This window comes from Hermetia illucens, chromosome 6 (assembly GCF_905115235.1).
Source record: "Hermetia illucens chromosome 6, iHerIll2.2.curated.20191125, whole genome shotgun sequence".
NCBI classification, from domain to species: Eukaryota; Metazoa; Arthropoda; class Insecta; order Diptera; family Stratiomyidae; genus Hermetia; species Hermetia illucens.
The window spans coordinates 16,613,282-16,640,314 of NC_051854.1; the positions used below are offsets into that span (position 1 = coordinate 16,613,282).

A 27,033-nucleotide genomic window follows, 5' to 3' on the forward strand; every position below is an offset into this window, starting at 1 on the left:
CCTTCGACCATTTTTTGTTTTTCAGATATTGTTTCAGACATTCATACCAATGGTTTTTTCACTATCGATGGCCTAAAAATAATAATAGTTGGCGCAACAATCCATATTGGATCAGGGCCATGAAGTGTGTTAGAGCACTTCATTCAAGACCGTAACCGTACACTATAGGAGGCAGTGTGGTCAGCATTGCACTCGCCCGAAATTATTACCCTGATTTGACTCAGGTACTCATTCACAACTGAGTCGACTGGTAACACGATAAAAATCCCTAATCCTGTAATTGTTGCATAACGTTGCGGCAAAATCTTTGAACTACTTCTTGCTTGGTAGTAGGGAAAAGATATTAAAAAAGAATAGGTCTTTGTTTTCTGAGATAAGTTGGTATTCACGCTCCCAATCCTGGGCTGCTTGAAAATTATTAAAGCTGCAAGTAAAAAGGAGGTGCACGAGTTTTTATTTAGATTGATATTGCTGCCTAGCTGCGTAGATTTAATTTCATTTGTGGTTGTTGTAAATGGTGTGATTTAGAGTGGCAACTTAAAGCGCTTTCTTGATAAATCTATTGTCGAAGGATTTCAACATGTTCTCTAGCTTATATTACGACGAAATATGGTCTGGTTGTGGACAAAATCCGTGTGGATGAGGATGATCCACCCCGCAAAGTCTATAAGGACAATATCTACAATATTTATGGTAGAAAAATCAGACGAGACTGCCTGAGATGGAGCGATGGCGGAGACCACGACGCCAGACAGCTTTTAGGAATATCGACTTGGAGATCTCGGCGTAAAACCGGAATGTCTGGAACTCCTTAATAAGGCAGGCCTAGACCGGACACCCGTTGTTGAGCCCTTCATGATGATTTCGACAAGTTGCTTGTACATGACCAAACCTTTGGAGGGCAGTCTTAATTGTTTGTGAATGGAAGATTTTGATGATTACGTATTCCGATCGCTAAAAAGTCCCGTGAAATTCCGTATATTTTGGACGAGTTTACATGGTTATCCAGCATTTTTCCCCTTACCCTGTCATGTTAGGGATCACCAAAAAATATGATATGCAAAGAATGTCCCAAATTTACGTCGCACATTCCCCGCTACACCATTCTCTTTGTCTCTGGCGAAATTAAATTAATTAATGATTACTAGCCTTCAGAAAGTTTGGACTGCTAGAGACTTCATGAAAAGAGGAAGAAGTCGGCCGCGCCCGCATCTTCAATCATTTGTAAATGTAGAAGAGGGTGTAGATAAGAGAACTCTTTTGTTTGGAGACCATTGTGCAAGTGTGCTTCAACAATTTGTGCGTGTTTATCATTCGAGAGCTAAGGAAGTTCACGATCCAGTTTGAGTACTACCTCTATACCTCAATCCGATTTCATTGAGTTGACAGAATATTTAAACCGACTGATTCAAAGGCGTCCTTCAGCAATTTCACATCGTAATGCATCAAGAATAGGACTGATCTTTTAAGAAAGCATAAGAGTGGGTTGGGATGATGTTGTTATCTGTTAGGAATGATGACTATATTGTCGACAGTTTTAATAGGGAGATCCAACTTAGATTACGGATGTTGTCGTTTATTGGGCTTATGGACCGGTGGGAAGCAGATTTCTCTCAATTCAACTGGGATAACATAACAAGTCCAGAAAGAGTTTAATGAGTAAAGGAAGTTTGTTTTAGCCCTATCTGGATTTGATACTATCGGTGTTTGGAGCTGAGGAGTTGGATTTCCTAGCAAGAGCTTCATCATGTTAGACGGGTCCATGGAAACGTAGTTACTTCGTTAACTGAATTTAGAGATCGGTCATTATTGGTATTATTAATAATAGGTTGAAGGAAGATCTAATTATGATTTTGATATCATATTTGGGACAGGCTTTGAGTGTCCGCTCTACTGCCTCATAGAAGATATTCTTCTCTGACTCTGCAGTCTCCTCCGTAAGAGCGTGAACGTTAATGAGACTAAATTTGCCTCGCAAACGCAGAATGCTTACCCTTTCGCTTATGTTTTCAAAACCAATACAGTACTCAATCAATCAATCAATCAATTCCCTGAAAATATCATGCATTTTCTAGACCGCGGCAATTTCGATGAAGAAGGAAGGGTGACGCTCTTTAACTGCCTATACTCCTCTTCGCAATACTTGTAGCCCTCAATTAACTCCCCACTCTCCCCTCACACTGTTCTCCTCTTCGATTTCTCTCCCCCTTCTTTCTTTCTATCACCTTGTCTCTTCTCCCCCCTGTCCACCCGCTAACTACCATCATAGATTGGAGGTTTTTCCCAAAGTCCAACATGCATCACAGCGCTAATACCATTATTTTAGCGTAATTTTACCTCACTTATGTAATATCTTAAATTAAGTAACTAACTGCCGAGATTCACATTTCATATAGCTCCCTATATGGATGCGTAAATTCTAAGGAAGCAAAATGTGTTTCACTTCTAGCGGGGCATAATTGCACCGTGTTATTCGAACTGAGAAGTTACGATGCCATCAAATACGGGTGGGAAAGTAGCCAAGAAGATAGGAAAAGCCCAGAAGAATACCTCCAAGGGACAGACGAAAAATTAAGAGAAGGTGGAAGGAGGGCTACGCAATCTACATCTACAAAGTATTGAAATAACTCCATCCCGATAGCGGTATTCCATCAAAGATGATGAGAATCCTGAACAGCTTCGTCAACGACTTCTTGACTGTGGCTGAAGTCTCACGTTTGGCCCAGTGCAACAAGGGCTCAACCATCACCAGTCTGCTTCTAGGACGGTTGGTTAAGCACGCTGTTATTGAAGGTCGTTACTAGAGAGTACTAGAGTACTAGAGTCACTTAGTCGAGTCGACTCAAATATTCACCACAAAAGAGGCGAAGTCGAACCACTTCGACTGAAGGAACAAACATCAGCACAGCATATTACTCAGTAGTACACATTCAATTCAGCGAGATGAGTCGTATGAGTGAGTCGACTGTGCCAGGGAGTTCATTCATGTGAGTGACCACAAAAGAGGCAACTCGCTACAAATGGGTCGAATCGCCACAGTAGAAATTTTTAATGTTGCAAGAATAGTTTTTCGTTATAGTGAGTAGTACTGCTGTAGATGAGGTTAAAGCAATGCTGACCGTTTTGTATCAGCTCAACAAAGTCGAAATGAGTCGACACATCGAAAAGCGTCCTATTTCCCATCGCTTAATGCTACTAAATACACCAGCTCCAAGTAAATGTACAACAGGTTTGGCATCCAATGCAAGAACTGTTACCGCTGCGATTTTTCAACAGGGTTTGCTTCCTTCATACTCTTGTTTCACTCTGCCACTGTCATGACATGGAAATAGTCTAATTTTGAGGCGTCATTGTTTCTTAAGGGGAGGTGAACACCCTATTTCTTTAGGGCGTTAGGAAGAAGGAGTTTCCGCTTTCTTTTACATATCCTTTCCCCTCCATGGTTGTAAATTTAACCTTTTCCATGATGATACAAGAAAACCTATTTTGAGGGGCTATAACTTTTTTAGAGGGTCTGAACGTCTCGAGTTTTCATCGGGTTTGAAAAGGGGCGATCCCTTTCATGGGAGTTTGAAAATTCAACCTAGACCAATCTAACTTCTAGCAAGGAAAAGAAAAATTATTTACCTTATTTACGTCACTTTGGATTCCTAGAATTCACTTTTCTTCCGTCTATAGTCTTCACTTCTACAATGATCACGAACATGTTCATCCACCGAGTGCTCATGCAGGGAACTAAAGTTAGTTAGTGAAATATCTTTAGTGCGGATGATATGGCTATAGCATCGAACCTGCTTTTCTTGCGACTTCTCGACGGTACCATTTCTTGCAACTCCTCGACCATTTTGGTTGCGAGTATTCTCATTTCGGACGCAATTATCGTGCCTCATGACACTAATCCAACATAACAACATTATAATTGCAGTGCGGATCTCTTTGATGGAAATATTTTGGAATTCAACTTTTTATAGAGCCGGAACAGTTTTTGGCAATCTGCTTGGTTTCGTAAAACGTTGCTGGGAGCGTTATAATAAGTGATTAGTATTCCCAACAAAGGTGGAGGGGAAATTTCATTATTCGCTAAATCTTTTTGCCAATAAAATACGAGAAAGCTATGCTTGAAAATCGCATAATTTGTTTATGATCACCCATCATTTAGGAAAAATTACGCATATATTTGCTTTGTATGGAATATTTTAACGAATAGTAACCGAAAATGTATGCAATGACGTCACACTAACGTGCTGCCATCTATCAGAAAATTACCTCGAACTGCAACCCAAGCTCTTTACCGTGCATTTACTTGGATTTCTCTCTGTATCTTTTCCACATCACTTCAGATAAATATTCCCAACTAGATATCCAACAAGAAGAAGCTCACGATGGATAACTCAAAGTGTCAGTGGATTCCGATGTAAACAGATGGTGTTTTGTTTATCTCCGCGAAGTAATTTGTTGATTTGATTTTAATGAATTAAATTGGCGTTGGCTGAACAACAACAGTTTGTGTAGGAGCGGCTGACGGTTGGATACAATTGGTCACAATGTCCGATGACGAAGCATGTGAGTATCTAAGGTGAATTTCTTTTATTGTTTCGGGACCGATTGGGATTTCTGCAATGACTCTGAGGATGACAAAGCGACTCGAGTGCAGATACGAAGTTCGGGGTCGTGGATATGAGAGCGTGTGAATAAATCGATTGCATAATTCGACTAATGTGAAACGCGAGCGGTACTGTCGTCATTGCCGCTGTTTAATTTGCGTGCAATTCAAGATATGTATGTTTCCGCACTAATGAGATGTTTCGGCCAATATGAATTTTACTGGATTGTGTCGCAACATCTCGATAAAGTAAATACGCCATCATGGAGTTTTGCAGTGCGGAGTGTCGCACTATATACACATGGATATATGCGAAGCTATAGTCACTTAGCAATAAGGAAGGACCAATAAGAATGGCGCCATATGGCGGAAATCCAATATCCTTCTATTGTCACGTGTGTTCTGGAGGGTGGTAATCTGATGGATGCCTCCTTAGAGTGCTTTCCTCTTTGTTTGCAAGTGTGTTGTTATTGATCAAATAGTGCAAAGTGCTCTTTCGATTTCCTAAAGGAAAGTCAGAAAGAAGTTGAGTGTTTCCTTTTTTTAAAAAAAAAAACGCTTCCAATAAAACAAACTATTTAGTGTGGGTGCATTTCCATGATAACTTAAGATACAAACTCTGACTCCATTTGCATATCTGCGAACGTTTACCGGCTTTGTATTCTAATGAAGTGAGAGTTCAAAACAAGTTCAAGATCGAATGTTTGATTAAATTGTTAGACTAATGAAATTGTGTTTCTAGTGCAACCCATTCGTTTGTAAATGCAAAAATCTTAAACTTTGAATATCCTTGAGAGTTGCTCGTCTAATTATGCGAAATTCACAATTATAAGATTGTTTTTATTCTGTTACTAATTGGGTCCGCGAGTTCATGATGGGAGAACTCTTAAGAGTAATATTGAGTTATATTATCTGTGCTAGGTATATTTCTAGACCAATTGGTATCTGTACTGGAGGAAATAAACATAGCGGATGTACAAAAAGTATAAGATGAAATAAACAAATAGGAATGGGGTTTTTTTGAACATATTTAGAGACTCGAGGTATACATGCATATACCTGTATATGCTACATGCGTTGTAGGCATATGGAATGGGCTTCTCTACCAAGTAAGAACTTTGCAGAGAAGGGTATGCTGCGTATATATGTAGTCTAATGTGTTCATCATCATCATCATCATCATCAGCGGCGCAACAACTGGTATCCGGTCTAGGCCTGCCTTAATAAGGAACTCCAGGCATCCCGGTTTTGCGCCGAGGTCCACCAATTCGATATCCCTAAAAGCTGTCTGGCGTCCTGACCTACGCCATCGCTCCATCTAGGCAGGGTCTGCCTCGTCTTCTTTTTCTACCATAGATATTGCCCTTATAGACTTTCCGGGTGGGATCATCCTCATCCATACGGATTAAGTGACCCGCCCACCGTAACCTATTGAGCCGGAATTTATCCACAACTGGACGGTCATGGTATCGCTCATAGATTTCGTCATTGTGTAGGCTACGGAATCGTCCATCCTCATGTAGGGGGCCAAAAATTCTTCGAAAGATTCTTCTCTCGAACGCGGCCAAGAGTTCGCAATTTTTCTTGCTAGGAACCCAAGTTTCCGAGGAATACATGACGACTGGCAAGATCATAGTCTTGTACAGTAACAGCTTTGATCCTATGGTGAGACGTTTCGAGCGGAACAGTCTTTGTAAGCTGAAATAGGCTCTGTTGGCTGACAACAACCGTGCGCGGATTTCATCATCGTAGCTGTTATCGATTGTGATTTTCGACCCTAGATAGGAGAAATTGTCAACCGTCTCAAAGTTGTATTCTCCTATCCTTATTCTTCCCGTTTGACCAGTGCGGTTTGATGTTGTTGTATGATTTGTCTTCGGTGCTGACGTTGCCACCATATATTTTGTCTTGCCTTCATTGATGTGCAGCCCAAGATCTCGCGCCGCCTGGTTGATCTGGATGAAGGCAGTTTGTACGTCTCGGGTGGTTCTTCCCATAATGTCGATATCGTCAGCGTAGGCCAGTAGTTGGATGGGCTTAAAGAGAATCGTACCTCTTGAAATTACCTCAGCATCACGGATCACTTTCTCGAGGGCCAGGTTAAAGAGGACGCATGATAAGGCATCCTCTTGTCGTAGACCGTTGTTGATGTCGAATGGTCTTAATGTCTTCGTGGTCAGATTTCTCGGATATCGGCCATCAGGATGGGATTTCAATGAATAATGGCTTGTAGCAAATTCTTTTCTAGGCTGACTTGTGTGTGCGTCGAAAAAATTTGGATAAATTGAACCTCATATTTTGAAATAATTTTTATTGTGAATACAAAGGAGTTAAACATTAACATTTTTAACATTTTTTTCCTTTCGTTGTTTCAAAGGAAATAACATTGAAGGACTGCATCCAGCTAGAACCATCTAATGCAATCTCTTCGTTAATCCTTTTAAAAGAAATGTTCAACAAATCCGTTCACATAGATAAGAAAAGGTTGAGAAAGGAAGATTCATGTTTGCATAATAAAATGTTTATATATGTATTTATGAGGGTGCATTCTTTAACTTGCTCAGAAATATAAAATCTAAACATGCAACATAGCCTTCCATCAACGGCTCTACCACATTTATCATAACACGCAAATAATAATAATAATCGTTGGCGCAACAATCCATGTTGGATCAGGGCCTTGAAGTGTGTTAGAGCACTTCATTCAAGACCGTAATGATACACTAGGAGGCAATGTGGTCAGCATTGGGCTCGCCCGAAATATATTCGTTTTATCGACACAGAAGAAATGAGACATGACATCACCCCCACTGGACACAAGCCCTACCCGGTATTTCGGGGACCAGTTGTCCCTCTTCCTCAGTGAGTTTTTGTCTGAACTGCTTATGGTCCAGTTTGTCCTTCAATACCTAAATCCAGACCTTAATTGCTAGTTATATTGCCTAATTAATCCAAAAAGCCAACTGTTGACGTTTCCTAAATCACGGGTAATTCTTTATTCCTCCCGTATCTTGTGGATGATGAAACTCTCTAATGCGCCCAATTTGCGGAACTCATTAACCTCCTTAATTACCCTTAGGTTATCCTTCGTTAGTGCTTGTTTCTTCTCGATGATGCCTGGCTACCAATGATTTGAGGACATGTGTTGGTCTGCTTTTTGCTTTCGCCAGATTTGCTTCCTTTATATGTATGATGAAGCTCGTTATTAATTTTATAGTTTGCCCTATATATGATTTTTCATAATTCAGGTGCAGTTTCTCTCTCTTCTCGCTGTCTTCCTTCGGTTCCTTGACGCTTCCTAATCGTGTCTTCAGTCGATTCGGTCTGCTGGTAGATATCACTTCGATGTTGCATTCCCTTAGGATGTTTTTTACCTGGTAACTAATTTGGAAATGGATAATAGGAACTCGACTTCTTTTAGATGGTTCGGCTTGTGTAAAAAATTTCGTCAGGTTATCCTTTCCATTTTAGTCACTGTTTTACTGATGTTTCCTTCTATGGTCTTCCTGCTGAACCCGTTATTGTCCGCAGTTTCAATAATGTGTTTAAACGGTCTTCTGATAAAGGCGTGGTTAGCACTTAATACAGTTTGCCATTTTTGAAATCAAGACAGCAAACAACTGCCTAGGCTCAGTCGTGGTTTTTCGCGCTTTTTTAATAGATGGTTGTTTAACATTTGAAGCAATTATAAGAAAAATTATGCGGGAAAACCACCACCACCACGCTTTATTATATTTGAAAGTAATGATGTTCGTTTTAATTTCACCTTACTCTTCATTTCACTCCAGTTATCATTTATGAATTTAATTTTCCTTGGATAATAAAACTGAATCTGTCTCTGTAGTATCTGCTAGTCTAACGGCATGCAAACCATGCTCGCTTTCATATCCCCAATTGTTGTCAGTATATCCTCCTAAACCAAAGTATTTTCACTCCACCTCCTCCCCATCTATAATCCCAACCCCTTTTTCCTATACGTTTTCGCGAATCTATTAAAATTAACATTTTTGCCCTAGGGGCGTTTGAGAGAGGAAGAGCAAAGAGTCACTATAGATGGTCTAAATGGACGTGCAATACCTAACCGTAAATACTATCAAGTCGAGAAGTGGATGCCTCTCTAAGGTAGTGATTCGAGAATAAGTTGTTGATTGAGAATTCACTCCCTCAGTTTTCAACGAATATCGTTTGAGTCTCCTTATTCCACTTCCGCATTCACTATCAATATTATTCCTATTCATTCTATATTAGAGCAATGAGTAAACAAGTGGTTCTTACTTTTGTTCCCGAACGGATTATTATAAAGTTTTTAACACAAGAAGAACTGAGACCTTTAGAAATCTTAACGCATTTACTGGCGTAACTTGGGGCTAAAACTCTCCCCAAACCCCCGTGTATGAGTGACATAAAAGTTTTTTTGAAGGACGCAAAATGGTGTAAAATCACAGTCACAATCTGCATCCTCGAATTCCCATCACAAATAAAACGACCGTGTAGTTAGGGAGCTTTTGGAAGAAGACCGACATCTCAACGTCGAGGAAATTGCTTCTTCAATAGGGGATTCTCAAAGATCTGATTACGATGGGTTCTTTGATTTTTTTCTACTGATCTAAAAAAACCTTTGACGACAGCAATTATGTGCCTTTTGAAAAATGAATGTCTTTGTTGCTTCCTGTATCAAATTAGAAGCTACTTTGGTTTAATTACTATTAATTAATTTGGTTTACGAAAAAAAATAAAAAGAGCAATTGAAGGCTTCTGCCCAGATATGTATCTACATATTAGTCGCAAATACCCTATGTAGATTCCTGATGAAATGGAAGGGAATTAAAGATTAGGTATTGAGAAAGAAGAGAGATGTTAAACGTAAATAATTGCATTCAAATATAAGTACGACTTTGTTTATGCTTGTCTCTTTAGGAATCTATGCTACCCTGTGCACACAATATAATTATAATGAACTACCATAGTCGCCCTTTGTTCGCCCCACTATCACTATCAGCACAGCTATACAATTTTTGACGCGGAAAGAAGTGAGACATTCAGAAATTTTAACATATTTACGAGTGGAATTCGGGGCTGAAACTCTCTCCAAAATTCACGAGAACGTGTGGCATAAAAGTTTTTCTTAAGGACGTAGAATGGTGGAAAAGTAACGATGGAAGTTCGTGGATGCCAATCGTGGCGTTGTAGAATTTCCATCACAGATGGAAACATCCGTGCACTTAGGGAGCCTTTGAAGGAAGGTCTAAGCACGATGAGTTCCCATGCTTATTTCTCCTGATCAAAAACCGCCTGTTGGGAAATTTGCCAGAGGTTATGGGTGTGGGTGTTTGCTGAAGTATAATAAGGTTTTTTCAGTCGTGTGATGAGACATGGGTTCACCACTACAGGCTTGAATCAAAACAAGCGATAAAAAGTGACGACTAAAGCTAGAGGCTGCGCCAACAAAGGCAAAAATTCTTCGTGTTCCAATGGTTAACGATTCTGCTGTTACCAACCTAAGTTGAATATGATCTGCTTTCGTGATTTGGTTATCGTTCGGCATTAGCTGAACTACCTTTCTGACCGGACCATAGATAACTTAAACAGCTCGCTGGAGAATATGGATGTGTATTCAACCGCAATAAAATTCTATAGTGCAATTTAAATTGTCGGCCGCGTTCCGAAGGATCATCATAAGGCAGGTGAACCAGGGGAACTTGATACGCTTGAGCTCCGGAACCACGGTAAATCTTGGGAAGAACAGCATAGCGTGTGTCGTGGTAAAAGGGAATCTATTATTGAGCTGATCAAAGAGCTACCTCTTGATTTATCTTTTCAAGAAGAAAGACTTAAATATAAAAATGTATCAGCAGAAATGTAAACGGTTGATTTTGAAATTATTAGCGGTCTCTCCCCTAAGAACGGACTTGAGCCATTCCTATAATTCTTAATGCTAATGGTCAGGAAAGTTGAAATCGTAAATGTTAGGAGCGAAGCACATATCTATACTTGCGATAACTTAATCTATTGAAGTTAAACATTATTTTTATAAGAGAACGTTTTATTGTCTAAGCTTTAACAATTTCTTTCATCTTCTCCATCAGGGCAATCTATTACTCCATCACACACTTTTTCAATTGGAATACAATTCCCACTTAAGCAGGTATACTCGGATCCATCCGTAGCACAGGTACTTACAAAAATTCCTGAAAAAGTTAATATATGAATGGATCTTTTACCAATTGTGTAGATTGCATTTAATTTTGAACAATAATAGCAAAAATGTTGAAATATAGCCGTTTGCGGTTTCAACTGAACTATATACACCATTTTCGAGACTTTCAGTCAAAAAGAACCTTCAGGGCTGCAGAAAATGACTCTTCACAAAAATACAATTTAAAGTATTGAGTAAACTTTGCGCGAATACTTACCACTCCATGTTAATGAAGAAAGCAAAACGAATACCGAAAATAAATAAGGTAGTATCTTCATAATCTTGGATCGAAAATGAAGTTTCACCTGCTTGATAAAAATGTAAATTAGTTACTGACACTGTTTACCTTCTTTGAACAACAGATGAACGCTTTTCTACGAAACTGAAAAAGTGAGTATTCATCACTGCATTCATCAACAAAGAAAATGCTAATTGATTGTGACTACAAGTTTGCATCTGTGGTTTATCGCCAATAGTGGTTTTGTATAAAACACAATAGAGTCTGGGTAGCATGTCTCTAGGTTCCAGATACCCACCATCACACACTCACCTTTGTCATGGAGAATTTTTATTTGCTTTCGCTTCAGCTTAGACAAATCTTCCATAAAAAATAAATATAAACTTGAAAATGCTATTCATGAACTCTCTTTTGAAACTTTACTTCGTCGGTTGGTTATCATCGTTCCATTGGTTATGTGATTCTGGGATACCCATTCTAACCATTCAAGATGGCAAGCAATCCTTTTATTCGTTCGGTCTTGAAATTACCTCAGGAAGATTATTCGTGCAAAAGCTCAAACTTGATGGAAATAGGACCAATTGATTCCGGGATTTTCAGACAATTTTAAGGGAAGATTTGTGGATGCGTGATTGCTTGTTTCTAGCTTAAAGTTAAACTCTCAATTTACATTTGAGGGATTCTTTTCCTTCTAGCATTGGAGATGGCTATGGAGGGATCTTGCATTTGAAGCAATACTTAGATATTTTGCAACAGATACAGTATGGCCAAGTCTTTGGCAGGTTTTACACCACCGGAAATCCATTGTGCGGAAAGCTTCGAATGAAGTTGCGTGGAGCAGAGTGTGTATTTAGAGCCTATTACCAGTAAAATATGTAGCCCTTTTTGATTTCAGCAAGAGTAGCTGGAGGTGGTGGAGTAATTTTGATACCTAGCCTAAAGATTATTCGATCCTCTGATGCGAGATTGGTTAGCCCATTGCTACTTAGTGTGAAGATGAAGAATGGAAAACTACCTTGCTTAAAAGTATCATATTGTTCTTAGTTTAAGTACAGCTTTGTGGAAAAGGGCTTTTATAATTTTCTTGAAGATGTTTTTGGGGTTCGGGGATTAGTTTTCAGATAATTGTATGAAATTGCTCAGGATGGACCTATGTCTCTGTTGAATGGCACTCTGAAGAGCTGTTACTGCTACTTTGCATGACGATGTGAGATTTGCATGTTTTAGCCTCTATGATTGTTCGTCATGATTGTTTGTCAACATATAACAAAAGAGACACTGACAAGTCTCACAAAACCTGGCTTACTGCGGGACCGTGGAAGCGGGTTAATGAACGTAAGAATCTCAGATCTCGGTCGATAAAAGGATTTTACCATTGTAAGCTCTTGATGATCCTGTGAGAGAGCTGGAAGGAGCACTTCACCACCATTCTAAATTTGAATTTGTTGAAGATCCATATCTATGGTGATATATGATATGATATAAAAAGCGACAATAACATGCGGATATAGTTTTGACGACTACCATGTGAAACTGCTCCTTGTAGTCCTTTGAATATCATCAGAGGTATTACTTCAACTCATGCATAAATTTGGATAGTCTAGGATTCATTCCAGTGAATGGGAGAAGGGAATAACTGTTAAGTTTCCCACCTATTTTGAGCGGAACGTTATTTCCATTCTTTCTATTGTCGTAAAGATAATATCTAAAATTATCCTGAAACGCATCAGAAAACCTCGAAAGCTTCTGAAATTTGTTTCCGCTCTTTAATGCCCTTCGTATCATTTGGAATATTGTGCAGAGTTGAGACCTCTCTGGTCTTCATCAATTTGGAGAAAGGTTTCGACCGTGTGAATAGGAGGTGTATCTGGAATAGTCTCCCTAATAGTTATTATCAGAGTGGCATATGACGCGGTATACTACTAGGTAAAGTCTTAGCAATTTGGTAGGGAAAATGGAGTCCATCTGAATTGTATTCTTCACGTTGTTGGTGACGTCAATAATTTTGACTTGACTGGAGGACGTACACCTCGAATATGCTGATGACATCTGCTTGCTCTTTCACCGAATTATTTGACCTTGCCTAGATGTCTCTAGATTTGGAGAAGATGGCGATCAGATTCGAACTGATAATGAACATTAAGACAAAACCTGAGAAACTTGGCAGTTCTGACTGTTCATTAGACTCTTCCTATTCACCTAATCGGCGGAACATCGAGGTCGTCGCACATTTCATATGTCTAGAATGTCGCCCAACGCTTTAAAGGGCCAAATTGGCCTTCATCTGGAAATGCAACTACCCTAACACACCAACATAAGTTGAAGCCATTCCGCGTCAATATGCAATATGCTGCTATATAAGAACATTCATCAGGCTACCTTCCAGATATCCGTGAACATGTTCATCAGAGCGAAGAAGAGGCATGCATGGTCACACATAGAGAAAGGAGAACAATTCAACTCTGGGTTATACTATACAATGGAACTTACTATGCAAGGATGGGTGATGAGTTGGTCGCCCTAGAGCTATGTTGCAGGAAACGGTGGAGAATGAGTGTAATCTCTTGGCAATGTTCTGGTGGGATCTAATGTATAGTCAAGAACTGACAGTGATGGCGCGTATGCCCTACGTAGGGGTTTATGACAACAATACATGATATCAACTAAGTAGGAAGCGGAACATAAATTGAGAGTGAAGTTAGCGTAGTTCAGAAGGTCGATATTCTCTGTTTGTCAAGTCAAAGATTCCTACTGCTGCTTCGCTGAAGATATTCCACAACGCCACAAAAACACAAACAACACAAAAAATAAAACAGGACGTTAGAAGGTTTGAGCTAAAATGCTCACACTGCCAGATTATGAAAAAAATGCGAAAGAGGCCTTATCAAGAAGTATCTTCTCCTTCAGTCTACGTCTTTATGCGAAATTTAAAATTTATTATATTTACTAAAAAAACACAAAACCTTTGATAAGGGGAAATGAATAATCAAGCTTATTCTCTACTTCACTTTACACGTATTCTATTACTTAACTTTGCTTCTGTTATCAATAGTAGAAAGTATATTTTCTAGTTGAAATCATTGTCACCACGGCCGGCTATTCAGATTAGAATCCACACGCTGAGAAGAGTTTTCTTTTCAATTCTTAAGCTATAATTATCATCGGTTTAATTAACACTGTCTACGCGATATAAACAAGATGACCAAGTGTGATGCTCTATAGTTACAATCTAAGTAAACAGATAGATATATGTATGGTTGCTGACCTACGCTACAAACCGTATATCCATGCGATTGTTGCGTCTTCCACATGATACCTTCAGTGTCATCGTCCCATTCATTCATAGTTCAATGAATTGCGGGCATGCTCACAACGTCTTGGATCTGATGTCAGATATATCGATTTTTTCCTTGAACAAATGTTTGAAATCGAGAAGACAGTGTCACGTTTGCTTAGCACCGTAGTGTTTTCGAGTGGTGAAAGAACTAGAGTTTAAAGACTTTACATACCAAGTTAAAGATGGCTTGGAATTTCGGCGATAAACCTAAATCCGGAACAGAAGCTGCTTTAGATGCTTGCGATTACTTTCTCGATGAAGTTTTAGATACAACCACGTTTACAGGTATTCCAGGATAATCATTTCACATTATTTTGAGTGTTTCAATTAGTTGTAATTAATTGGATTAATTTGAAATTTCTTTCATTAAAGATGTTCGCGAGCAAATTCAATTGCTTAAGCATAAGGAACTACGACAGGCTGTTGTAGCGGGCGATGAACGAGTTGTTAGAGTCCTTTTAGAAGCCTTAGGAAATGAGAAGAAAGAAATTCTCAATATGGCACCATCCGGGGCTAATACTTTGCTGTTTTTGTAAGTTTTACACTATTCCCTTATAATTGATGAATTCTAAGTTAATTTCCTTTACACATTGCCAGATCCTCACAAGCCGGCTATGAGTCAATAACGAAATTACTTATAGAGAGTGGAGCGGATGGGAGGTGCCATGCTGTCACGCGATATTCACCGTTGTATGCTGCCGTACATCATGGACATTATAATATTGCAAAGTTGCTTTTAAACACCTTCCCAGAACTAGTTCAAGTAAGGCTTTTAAAATCAGTTCGTTTTCTGTTGAAATCGATCCTTTTTCAAGTGACCAACTGTTGATTCAAAACAATTAGGATGTTGACTCATATCTCAGCATGAAATTTTCATCTGAATCCTTGAAATTATTGTTATGAGTATATCCTTGGTTTGTGTGCCAGTTCTTCGGTTTTTGCTTGGTCGACCTACATACATTAATTTTTAATGGGGACATTTTTGGCACATGTGCTTCTAAAAATAGATTTTGTTCCTTTAGAGAAAGTAATTATTTGTGGGCGTGATTTTGTATTGGTAAATTTTAGATATTAGAAAGGAACCTTTTTAGATATTCGAATATTTTTCCAGGGCTATACGTAATTTACAATATGATTTGTATTGGAAAATAATTTAATAGTTTTATGTTTGTTATGATATTCCCAGTCAATGACAGTAGAACGCTGGCTCCCTCTCCACGCTGCTTGCATAAATGGTCACATCAATTTAGTGGAGCTACTTATCTCCCACAATTACCCAGAAGAGTTATATTCAACATACAGGTACGGTCAATAGTGAATAAATGGCATTAATAGGATAATCATAATAATAGCAGAGTGCATTTCTATAAGACAAAAATTATAATGCAATTTCACATTTAGAGATGAAACTGGCACATGGGAATGGCGCCTACCATTTGACCCCAATCAACAGGATGTTACTGGACAGACAAGTCTTTACATCGCAAGTATATTGGGCAATAAACAACTTGTTCAAATGCTGCTTAATTGGAAAGTTAAATCCACGAAATGTGCAAGTAAGGAAGAACAAGTGGAAACGCCTATAACGCCAACCAGAAATCGGGTATCATTTGGAATCCAGGCAATTTTGTCGAAATTCAATATTTCGGGAGAACAGGATAAGGTACAATGAAGCCTCTGAGTAGATCTTTGAGAAAAATACTGATTGCATATAATTTGTCTTCCAGGATGATATGGTGTACGAACGTTGTCCGATAAATATAAATTTATTATGTGGTGCTGCCCGTGAAACGGCTCTATTGGCAGCAGTTCGTGGTGGATTTTTGGATGTTGTACAGCTGCTGTTGCAGAATAAAGCAGATCCAAATATTGTAGCGAAGCCAGTGGAAGATCAAAATGATCCAAAGTAAGGACATGAATTGAAAAATAGGAAGTTCAGTTAAGAAATATTTATTGTGGAATTTTTAGGTGCAGTGAGGAGATTTATGGACTATGCAATGTGCCAATATCGGAAGCTTGTAAGCAAAGATCCATTCCAATGGTGGAACTTCTACTTAAGTGAGTAGTTTTATTTTATTGTGATGATGTGGCGTTTTCATTATTTTGAATCAGTTGTGAAGGTTCGCTTAAAATATGAGGTGACCTAAAATAGATGCATATTAAGGATTAAGGATGATATTCTCGACTGTATTCATCTTGCTTAAACTGTTTCGTCGAAATACGCTCTAGCGGGTTGTTGGCTCTCGAGAATTGTGGCGGTATATTTTGGGGCTAAGGGTGCGGGACCAATACTCTTTCGCCTGGGTCCGTGGTTTTCATCTTCACTACCTCTAACTGGGGCGAGTGAAGGACTCTAAATATAGCTTTTCGAAATTCGATGGTTTAGTTAACTCGCTCTCAGGTGCTTGCAATCCAACGAGTGAGAGGTTCTTCCCTTCGAGCAGGAAGGATGCTCATCGATCTATCGAAGTTTGAAGTAGTCAACTACGTCGTACTCTCCCTCTTCTCCTTCGTGTGACATCCGCTGCTGGATTTTGTTAATTGTCGTTAGTAAGAGTGCACCAAAACAGTATTCAGAGTTAGCAATAATCACAATGATTATTTTGAGGGTTTGCGACTTATGTAGAAAATTGGGAGGGAGTTCTAGTTCTCTGGGTGTAAGATTTGCGACCCTGAGGGTGCGAAATAAGTAGCGTAGTTTATTACCTTACCACCATTGATATATGACGAGTGTTTGTTTAACGATTCTGCTGGGTTAGTCGTGTGAATGGCGTTAAAAATCATTGGTTCCCGCCGTCATATGGTATTAAAATTAGCTACGCATTATGACCGGTGGAAATGCAGACCATGTGCTTCATTCGCTCTTGATTTTGACCAGTGACTTAGGCAGGCCTTCGAACTTTTCAAACGGAAACATAAGTCATCGAAGAAAATCTTTGTTGATTTGTGGACATCGGGCCCTGAAGCATGGTTTCCACTCGATGTTGCAATAATATATGTTAGTTCGAAGAGTCTATGTGCGGGAATGTTCAGTGTTATTATATACGCAATTTTTTCCGTGATATCTACAAGACTTTGAAGTGGTTAAAAATGCGCTCGCGTGCAGGAATTGTATTTCGATTTGTGGTTGTCTGTGGTCTTTAGTTTACTTTAACAACGGCATGTGTTCTTGACGAAAAAGACAGTAATCCACCTTGTAAAACTTGGAGGTCATCTTCTTATAAATTTGGAATCTTGGTCGCAAATGGTTAATCTAGTTTCCCTGCTGTTCTGCTGAAGAAACTTTTGAGCTTTGTCAGCACTAAATTGAGATCTTCCCCATGCTGCGAGGCGAGGTAAAGCTCCTAATCCCCAAGGAATCAGGGACAATATTCGCAAAGCTGATTTCTCAGTTTCTCATCCTAGCAGTGCGTCGAGGTTATCCTTTGCGGTATAGACGTTTAGCTTCCGTTTTGTCTGTCCGACGGTGACCTTGTTATTCTTCCTAGGCAGTTAATTTTGAAGCATGTATAACTCGGGAATTGTCTGTCTGACTTGTCTGGGTCTAGACTTGATCACTTGCAACATTTTCTCGCTTACTATTAGGTATGGAGTTTCTGTATCGACTTCCACTTTATGCAGGGAGCCGTCGATCTTGGACATTGATCAATCGTTTGTTTACTTTCCGGTGGCTGACGATTTGGTGAACAAAATGGCTTCATTCCATCTACGTTTGCTCCAATTCATAAGGAATTGTATTCGTTACAAAGGTAGCATACTCCGTTGCGATGATCTCGTCAGTAGACTCCATAAAGAAGTTGTTCGACATTTGCTTTGTCGTAATTATATATCTGAACTTTGCAAATGCATTGTTGTGTTGTCTACAATATCGCCTTTGCAACCAGTGCTCAATTAAGGAGAATTGACGTTGAAAGAGATAAACTGTGACGCTGTATTATATATCGTCAAAATATTTATTTATTTAAAAATCGATCAATTGACTCTGGGAGTCTATGTTCCAATGCATAAAAAAATACATTTGCGTAGCAAAAAATTTGTAAATTTCGCTATATAAAATGTAATTAACCTAAGGTGGTCAAAGGTCATCCCGGTCGTGACTTTGCCTCTCATGATGGCAGAGCTAAAACTAGAATATGAGTAGTGACTGTACAAATTGGCGGTTTGGGTTCTTGATACTTCTGCCCCTTATACTATTTTGCAAAAATTTCTATCCCGTTGGTTTTAAGATCCAATAAAGGATGGGCCGTAAATCCCAAAACTATCGAAATCCCGATTATCTCTCTGCTAGGGCCGCAAAAAATCCAAGCCGCTGCAGCCTCCTTACGAAGGCCCGTACCGCGTTCTCGAGCGGGGAGAACATATTTTCCAGCTCGAGATCGGTGGACACAAAAAGGCGGTCTCCCTGTCCAGGCTGAAGCCCGTGTGCAACCCTAAACAACGGCGCGTTCGCTTCAAGGACTGATGGGGAACACAGTTCCGGATTCGGTCGCTGAAACCCCTTGGTTTCATCTGGGGGCGGAGTGATGTGGCGCGGCAGGATTCGCGGCATTTATTTCGAATGTCGCTTTATTTGCATCTAACACATGAACAAGCTGATCACTCTAAGTAAAACGATGCAAAATTAATGAAAAGCTTATCTAACACTTGTATATAATTTCAGATATGGCGCCAAGGATGATAATGGAATCGCTCTTCAAATTGCGGTTATGAATGAAGATGAAACAATTACAAGTGCTTTACTGTCACGACGGGTGCATCCTGATCTGGATTATAAAATCAACAAAAAAGGTTTACCACAAGCAAACGATAGGGATATTCTCATTCCGTCTGGTTCAAATCTAACATACAGCCAAATGTTTCCCAGCGTACCAACAATAGTTGACTGGCACAACAACAATGTGTTATTAACTCATATAAAGTGAGCTTGATTCGATGGACTAATGAAAAGAGTGTTTCAGATTAATGAGAAATCTATTCTTCTAGCATAAAATGGATGATAAATGGAGTCTTGTATCTCAATCCTAAACTTACATCACATCCCAAAGTCGACAAAATGGCTTTGATGGCTATAACACGTATTGATCTCTCACATAATAACTTGTCAAGCATTCCGTTGGAAATTTTTACATTTATTAGTCTTAAGTGAGTTTTTCTCTCTAATATAAATAAATGAGCAAAACTGGTATTTTTGCTTTTCGATAGCAGTGCAAGCATCAAGTCGAATAAATAAGACTAGCAGATAGCAAAACAAAAATACGTTCTTTGGTCATTTGTTTATTTGATCGCTAGAAACATCGCGATTGCACATTTTGCCTCTAGCATTATCTAAATGCTTTTCTAATAATGAACTCCTTTTAAGGTATCTGAATTTAGCACAAAATAAACTTGAGTCCTTGCCAGAAGGACTACAAAAACAAAAGGATACGAAACGAACATCACTGACAGGTTTTTACCATAGTCCAGTTTTGGAAGAACTATATCTGCAGGATAATCGTCTTGTTACCATACCCGCAACGTTTTTCCATTTTCCGTCCCTGGCGATTTTAGATATATCAAACAATAAATTACAAGAGTTGCCTTTCGATATGTGGAATGCACCAAAATTGCGTGAATTGAATATTGCATTTAATTTATTAAAAGATCTCCCAGTGCCACCTGAACAGGTAATAAGTTTGAAATATTTTATTGTAATCAAATATTTATTCAATAATCTTTTGTTTCTCTTCCTTTTTAGTGCACATACGCAAGTGATTCGGATTCTGAATCAAAACATGGTTCAAATGTAATGCGGTTGCACGGTTCTGAAAATGAGTCTTCGAGGCAAAAGTCAAAGTGCTTCAGGTATTTTCCATGTTGGCTACATGATTAACAAAATTAATTAAATATTGTTTTGAATTTATAATTGCAGTCATCACAAAGTCACGCATAAAAATATTTGGTCGCGAAGCTTAGACATTACTGATAACGATTTGAAATGGCAAGAAACTAAACAGGAAAAAGGAGTGTCACAATTAAGCAGTTTAAATATTGCGAACAATCTATTCACAAGTATTCCGCCAGCTTTGGCTTGTTTGGCTGTTAATCTTACGCGACTGAATATGTCCTACAATAGTTTAAGGTAAGACTTTTTTCTTATTTATGATAGATCGGAAGACAAACACAATTCTTGAAACTGCAAACATTAAACATTTCATATGGCTTCGAGATGATGCAATGACTAGTGATTGCAATTAAAATTTGAACACAATGATAAGGTAAACTACAGTACACTGTAGGAGGCAATGCGGTCAGCATTGCGCTCGTGATTATTACCTTTACATGACTCTGGAACTCATTCACAGTTGAGTGGACTGGCGTCCTGTATGCCACCAAGGATATCTAAACCGCCACCTTCTGCTACGACAGCCTAGCGCTCTAACCATTAACTTACGCGGACAAAACAGTAATAATTTGACTAAATGAAGATGCAAATATAAGAGAATAGACCTATGCTTAAGACCGTAGTAAAAGGAGGAGCCTCGTGGTCCAAACTGTAATGCGTTATAACTTTGAAATAGTCGTAAAGCAAGCAAACACAAGTGATGAAAGGGAGGGGGGGGGATATGCAACAATCAAAAGAAACGCTGGAGAACAGTAAGAGAAGTGAGAGGCGAACCGATTCTGTTCTCTTTTCACAGGCAGGACAGCCTCTGAGGCTTTTGTTAGAAATTATGCAGAAGGAGAGAGAAATAAATGAATTGGTTTCAAATAGAAATATGTTAGAAAAACCAACACGACCCTGATGAACATTTGCATCGAGGTTGCCAATAGGGTACTTTACTGAGGAAAGCTGTTAGAGAAAGTGTGGGATAGGTTGCGCCCAGTCGAAGGAGAGAATTTATACACTGAGGATGTGAGACCAGAACAGCTTCAAGTTTCCGAATGCTAACGCAGCCTCAGTACTTGCCAGATAATCCTTTCTGAACTCACCTATTGGCAAGTTTACTTAAGTTCGCAGAAAGCTAATGGGATGCGAAATTGCCGCGGTTTTCAGAATACATATATTTTTTTCTTATGGATTTCAGAGGTGAACTACAATGTTTAAGAGCATATGGACATGGAGGAAAAAAGGAACGTAACAAGGAAACACGTTAGATGGAATGGTAATAAAAGGAATCGAGGGCTCTTTCGTATGTTGTGGTAGTGAGGGTGGGATTCCAATCAGTTGCTAGTTGTCATGGCTAAAGTCAAACTTCCGAAATAAAATTGCTCACAACCTGAAAATTGCGAGAGGCAATTTGTGCGTAGAATTTAAGAACAAGATGAGAGCGCCGTAAGGAAAAACATTTAGAGATTGGGAAAAGCAACATGCAAGAAGCGATTTCTGACGAAATTGAACCGAACCGGCACAGTGTTCATGAAGGTGCATGAAGGACGGAAAGCGTGAAATGAATTATTCGAAAGAAGTTGAAACCGGGGAACGATAAGCCAAGTTAACATAAAGTCATCATAAGCAATAAAGATAAGATAAAAGCAAAATTATACTCATATATATGGTTGACAATTACTCCTTGGTGAGGAATAGCGCTACACTTACGCATCATCCTCGTGGTTACCTGAAATGCGCTTCCGCGCACCTAGAGCTTCCTTAGACGCTCGCACTTCTTCTCTACTATTCTGAGTCAAGTGCTCTTCGAACGGCCCACTCATCGACCACTTGGGAGAGCCAGCAATGCATTTGTTGTCCCTCCTTAATGTGTGCCCTATCCATTGCCACTTCCCTCTTCCGCTTTTACATCGCGTACGGGTGCCAGGCCTGTCTACCGACCGAGTTTTTCTTTTGTAATAGTATCAGGCAAGCGTACTCGGATGATACGTTAAAAAAGGTGTTGACGAATGTTTAAAGCCTCCTCGTGACAGGGTGGTCACTTCTCATGTAGCAACACAAAAATAACACTAGCACAGAACAGTCTCAACTTAATGTTGAGATAACTGCATTTCCAAAATTTAGATAGGGCAATGAAGGCGAATCTATCATTGTTAATGCGTTGGGCAACACCCAGTTCGGTGTCATCGTCAGCAGAAAGCACGCTTCTTAGAATACAAATGAATCGACGCCTTCGATGCTATACTCATTAATGCAGATAGAGGGATTGCGATGATCCGTCAACTCTACTTTTCTTTCCAAATTTAGAGCCATTTGGCCAAGATACACAACTCGGTGAGATCTCATCAGCATAGTCAAGGTGTTTGAGAAAAGATGTCATGGTGGGCAGAAGTCACTCCTCCAATTCGTCCGGATGAGGCAGCATGAAGAACATCTATAACAAGAAGAAATGATATCGGTGACAAGATGCAATCCTGGCGAACTACGCTTTGGACATTAAATTCCTCTGAGATTTCACCTCGCTGCAGCACGTCACGTCTTGCGCCATCATATGTTACTATTAACTCCTGTATAAAGCAGAGCAGATACACTACATGTTCATGCCGATGAAAGTTTTCTCGAAATCTGTAAAATGCAGGTGAAGCGAAGATCTAAGCTCCATACACTGATCTAAGAATATCCTTAGGGTGTTGATATGGTCAATGCAGGAGGATTATAAGCGCAAACTTACCTGCTCTCTGCCGATCAATGATCGATATGATCTTTGATGCTTTCCAGAATTATTTTAGCTATTATAAAAATGAGTGCCCTCTGGAATCTAAACGATCACCCCCTTCTTCCATTCCATTTCCAAGATTTCCGTACGAGTGAAAGTAGATCGATAGTCATTTGGGGGAGACCATCAAGCCCAGCAGCGTTACTCCGTTCGGCTGCGATGATTTCTCTTCTGCTTGGAGAAACAGTTCGAAACCGCATGTTACGGTGACCAGCCATTTAATCCACAAGAGGTGGAATCTCACTGGATGTGATACGGTTCGGAACCATAGTGAACCATTATTTCCATGGCTTTAACTGATCATCGTCGTGGATGAGGAGTTGACCGTCAATGTCCTTCACAGGAACATCGAAAAATTTGCGATCACATCTAAATTTTTTCATGATACGGCATCTTCGCTTCCCTGATCAACACAATAGCAAATTCCTCCTGGTTACGGCGCACACTATGCGTCACGCGTCACGGCTGTCATCACTAGCAATGGCCAACAGAGCCTTCAACCTCTTCCGTTCATTGATTCGCTTCCATGATTCCGCAGTCAGCCAGATCTTATCACTCCCCTTCGGTACGTGACTGACGATTTACGTAGCACCCGAGAAAAGAATATTTGTGATGGGGGCCAGGCGGGTTACTAAGTTTATCTGCTGTCTGGATATCAAGGTAACCTTTACAATGTCGAGCGACAACTGGATCATACAAGCGGTTGATGTTGAACTTGGGAGGTGGTAGCTCTCAAATCCCCGGAGAAGTGGCGAACGCAACATGCAAACAAACGTCCAATCAGATGGTGATGTCAACGTCTTCCTCGTTATTCCTAAATCTACTGCTAATCGCAAAGTGATCAAATTGCTCGTACGGTGTTGGTCAGTTGAAACCCAACTACCCTTATGACCCTTGTGCTCGAACAATGTGGTACCAATTACGAGGCGGTGCAGGTTGCAGAAATCCACAAACCTACCACCATTATCGATACGGTCGCCAAGATCGTGTTTCTCCATCACATGTCCGAGCAACATGTTGTCAGAGCCCACTTTGGCATTCAGATCACCCATCACGATCACAATGTAATTTTTAGGAAGCCTCCCCTGACTCGCGTGTAATTGCACGTGGAAAGCATCCTTTTTCACAATACCGGAAGTGTCCGTTGGTGCATAGCACTGAACTTTTGCAGTCAGAAGTCTTTTACAAATCGGCTCACAGGTCAAGAGCCTTGTAGTAGGCGTCAAAAATAACCCAATTGGATTCACGTCTGCTACCACTCGGCGTACCTGAATACAAAAGAACATTACCTTCAGAGTGTCCCACCATCTTACTTCGTTTAAATCCAGAATGTTTAGCTTATAACTTTGGAATTCTCACTCGAGTTGAAAAAAGCGAGCATTCTGAGGATCCTTACTATTATGGTCGAGGAAGGTGTGAACCCTCCAGAAACCAATTCTAAACCGTTTTCGATAGCCAAAGGCAGCAGGTAGCAGCAAAGTTTCAAAATTTGCGGGTTGCCCAAATCTTATGATAAGCAGGGAAGACTTTGAGTGCATTCTTAAGCCCCAACTGACATGTTCGGATTTTCGATAAAGTCTTGAAGAAATTTTCGTACAGGTGAGAGGCGCAAAGACAGGAAATACAATTAGAAAATAACTAATGAAATAGAATAGAAGGAAAACTTGACCGCGACCAGGATACTTCTGTAAATTGCCCTATCTAAACCCACAGACAGAGTAGCATTCGAGGAGTTTAGAATTACAAATGTTGTTTTCCACCCCGTCAAGTTAAGTTTGAAGATATAGGAAACGTGACCGACGAGGTCAATGGCTTCGTGAAAAAGCGCCAGTTTTAAAATGGTGTGCTCCTTTGCGTTTATAAAGATAATGACGGGGGTTAGACTCTCTATTTTTAGTAGACTCAGTGTTAGAAATCATCATCCGTTTTTTAAGAAGTTCCTTCAGCCTACGTTGAAACACTTATGGAGAGGATGCCTTCTTTAGAAAAAAAAGACGGAATAAAGTTATTCAACACGACATCAGCTTGGCAGCTCTGGGGCGGAATGCACGAGAAATTTATTCAGTTCTCGTGACACTCTGTAGTGTTGATAATGATAAATTAATAGAAAATGGAATCTGATTGGAGTTTTCAATAGATCTACAAATGACTACAGATTTGTAAATATATATTGCCAATGTTACAAATTATGGGAAATAAACGCTCATAAGAGTACCTAACAATACTACATTATCCTTTCCTCTTTACCTTTCAAAATAAACGTTTGATGTTCTTGTGTCCCAACCACGACTCCATTCTCCTAGTTATAATTGAGCTATGAAGGCATTTTCGTTAATCTCTGAATGTAAATTTGTAAATCGAAATTCCTCTCTTTCAGGTCAATGGGCCACGTCACAAGCTATCCTGCAAACTTGAAGCAGCTCGATTTAAGTCACAATGAAATAACATGCTGGCCAAGTCTTCCACGTATTGCAGATTGTGATCCATATCTAAAATGTTACAACGAACTTGATTCTGCATCAGTGGAGAGTCAAGCAAAATGTGGTGATCGCGATCAATTTTCCAAGTCTTCCTTCCGATCAACAGTTTTGAAAACAGTCTGTAGACATCGTCGGCATTTGAGGTGAAATTTTTGCTTTGAGTGTGAATTTTGTTTTGTTTCATAAGTTTTTTTCTCTCTTCCAGATTAGAATCGCTTAGAACCCTTATCCTAGCTGACAATATCCTCACAAGGATTCAATTATCTACGGATGACTACTCTACTTTTAATGAATCTGATGATTCTGATTGGAGTGTCGTTGGGGTTCTGAAGAATAAACTGATCTTTCCAAACTTATCAATGTTGGATATAAGCAACAATTGCCTGAAGGTTCGATTCTTTCTCTCTCTCTCTTTTTCTTTCTTTTACGGAAACAAAATTTGGTATAATCTTTATTTTCCACAGGAAGTTCCAGCCACTATACATGAGCTTAGTAGTTTAAGTGTTTTAAATATCAGCGGCAATGTTGATGTTACTGATCTTCCACCACATATTGGACTTTTGTCGCGGTTGTGGAATTTGAATACAAGAGGATGTTTGCTGCAAGAGCCTCTACGTTCAATGATTGAAAGTAAAAAATATAAAACAATGGATATTGTGGGGTATTTAAAATCAATATATGAGGATGCACGTCCCTATGCTCGTATGAAACTGATGGTCGTTGGAGTGGAAGGAATCGGTAAGATTAGAAACCCCCCGAATTCTTATTTGAAATGATAAAATAAAGAATGAAGATTATCAACTTTGTTGATGTGATTCTTTAATAAAACGAAGCAATTCTGAATGTAACTAATTTTAGGTAAAACCACTTTATTGGATTTACTAAGACAAGGCGGAAGTAACAAAAATCGACCATCTATGGATCACTGGGCTAAACGAATGGGACATAAAACAGGAAGCAAAACTGGTAAAGGATCAAATATATCAACTGTAGGTGTTGACATTGGAACTTGGGCGTGCGAGAAACGCAAACGTACTCCAGGCTCGTATGGTCCGGTTATATTCCGTACTTGGGATTTTGGTGGCCAGAAAGAGTGAGTCCAATCTGATCGAATTCAGTTAACACATTTTTTCATAAATTCTTTATCTGGATAGATATTATGCAACACATCAGTACTTCCTTTCAAAACGTAGTCTTTATTTAGTCCTCTGGAGGATAATAGATGGCCACAAAGGTCTTGCCGAAATCTTACAATGGCTTGGAAATATTCAGGTATGCTTTTGCTTCGTTTAAATCGTCACATTCTCATGGTTTTAATGGCTTTGGATAATTTAACACAGGCACGCGCACCCAATTCTCCTGTAATAATAGTCGGAACGCATTACGATGCGGTCGGTGAGAGTTTTTCACCACAAAAAGCAGAAGAATTACAACAAATAATCCGAGAAAAGTTCATAGCAATTCCAGATGCAGAGAAAGTTGGACTTCCAAGAGTGATTGATTCGATAGAGATAAGTTGCCGGTATACTCATTTCAA

At 39.5% G+C, this 27,033-nt stretch overlaps 1 protein-coding gene and 1 long non-coding RNA gene across 2 annotated transcripts in view; one reads left to right on the forward strand and one right to left on the reverse strand.

The window, feature by feature from the left end:
• The first annotated feature begins 4,669 nt into the window (after positions 1 to 4,669).
• LOC119658969 (leucine-rich repeat serine/threonine-protein kinase 1) overlaps positions 4,670 to 27,033 on the forward strand; it is a 45,329-nt gene continuing 22,965 nt past the window's right edge. Inside the window, exons 1-19 of the mRNA XM_038066848.1 lie at positions 4,670 to 4,852; positions 14,097 to 14,659; positions 14,747 to 14,906; positions 14,972 to 15,137; positions 15,561 to 15,676; positions 15,776 to 16,037; positions 16,102 to 16,280; positions 16,343 to 16,432; positions 19,035 to 19,292; positions 19,358 to 19,516; positions 19,734 to 20,037; positions 20,109 to 20,215; positions 20,283 to 20,492; positions 25,394 to 25,639; positions 25,702 to 25,885; positions 25,961 to 26,234; positions 26,355 to 26,589; positions 26,651 to 26,768; positions 26,837 to 27,018. Of these exons, the coding sequence (XP_037922776.1) occupies positions 14,557 to 14,659; positions 14,747 to 14,906; positions 14,972 to 15,137; positions 15,561 to 15,676; positions 15,776 to 16,037; positions 16,102 to 16,280; positions 16,343 to 16,432; positions 19,035 to 19,292; positions 19,358 to 19,516; positions 19,734 to 20,037; positions 20,109 to 20,215; positions 20,283 to 20,492; positions 25,394 to 25,639; positions 25,702 to 25,885; positions 25,961 to 26,234; positions 26,355 to 26,589; positions 26,651 to 26,768; positions 26,837 to 27,018 (3,353 nt within the window). The 5' untranslated portion in view covers positions 4,670 to 4,852; positions 14,097 to 14,556. The remainder of the gene's footprint in view (positions 4,853 to 14,096; positions 14,660 to 14,746; positions 14,907 to 14,971; positions 15,138 to 15,560; positions 15,677 to 15,775; positions 16,038 to 16,101; positions 16,281 to 16,342; positions 16,433 to 19,034; positions 19,293 to 19,357; positions 19,517 to 19,733; positions 20,038 to 20,108; positions 20,216 to 20,282; positions 20,493 to 25,393; positions 25,640 to 25,701; positions 25,886 to 25,960; positions 26,235 to 26,354; positions 26,590 to 26,650; positions 26,769 to 26,836; positions 27,019 to 27,033) is intronic.
• LOC119658970 lies at positions 9,001 to 14,103 on the reverse strand. The gene is made up of 3 exons (XR_005250306.1): positions 13,790 to 14,103; positions 11,017 to 11,598; positions 9,001 to 10,791 (listed from the first exon to the last, which is right to left on the reverse strand). It is a non-coding gene; the product is annotated as an uncharacterized LOC119658970 (long non-coding RNA).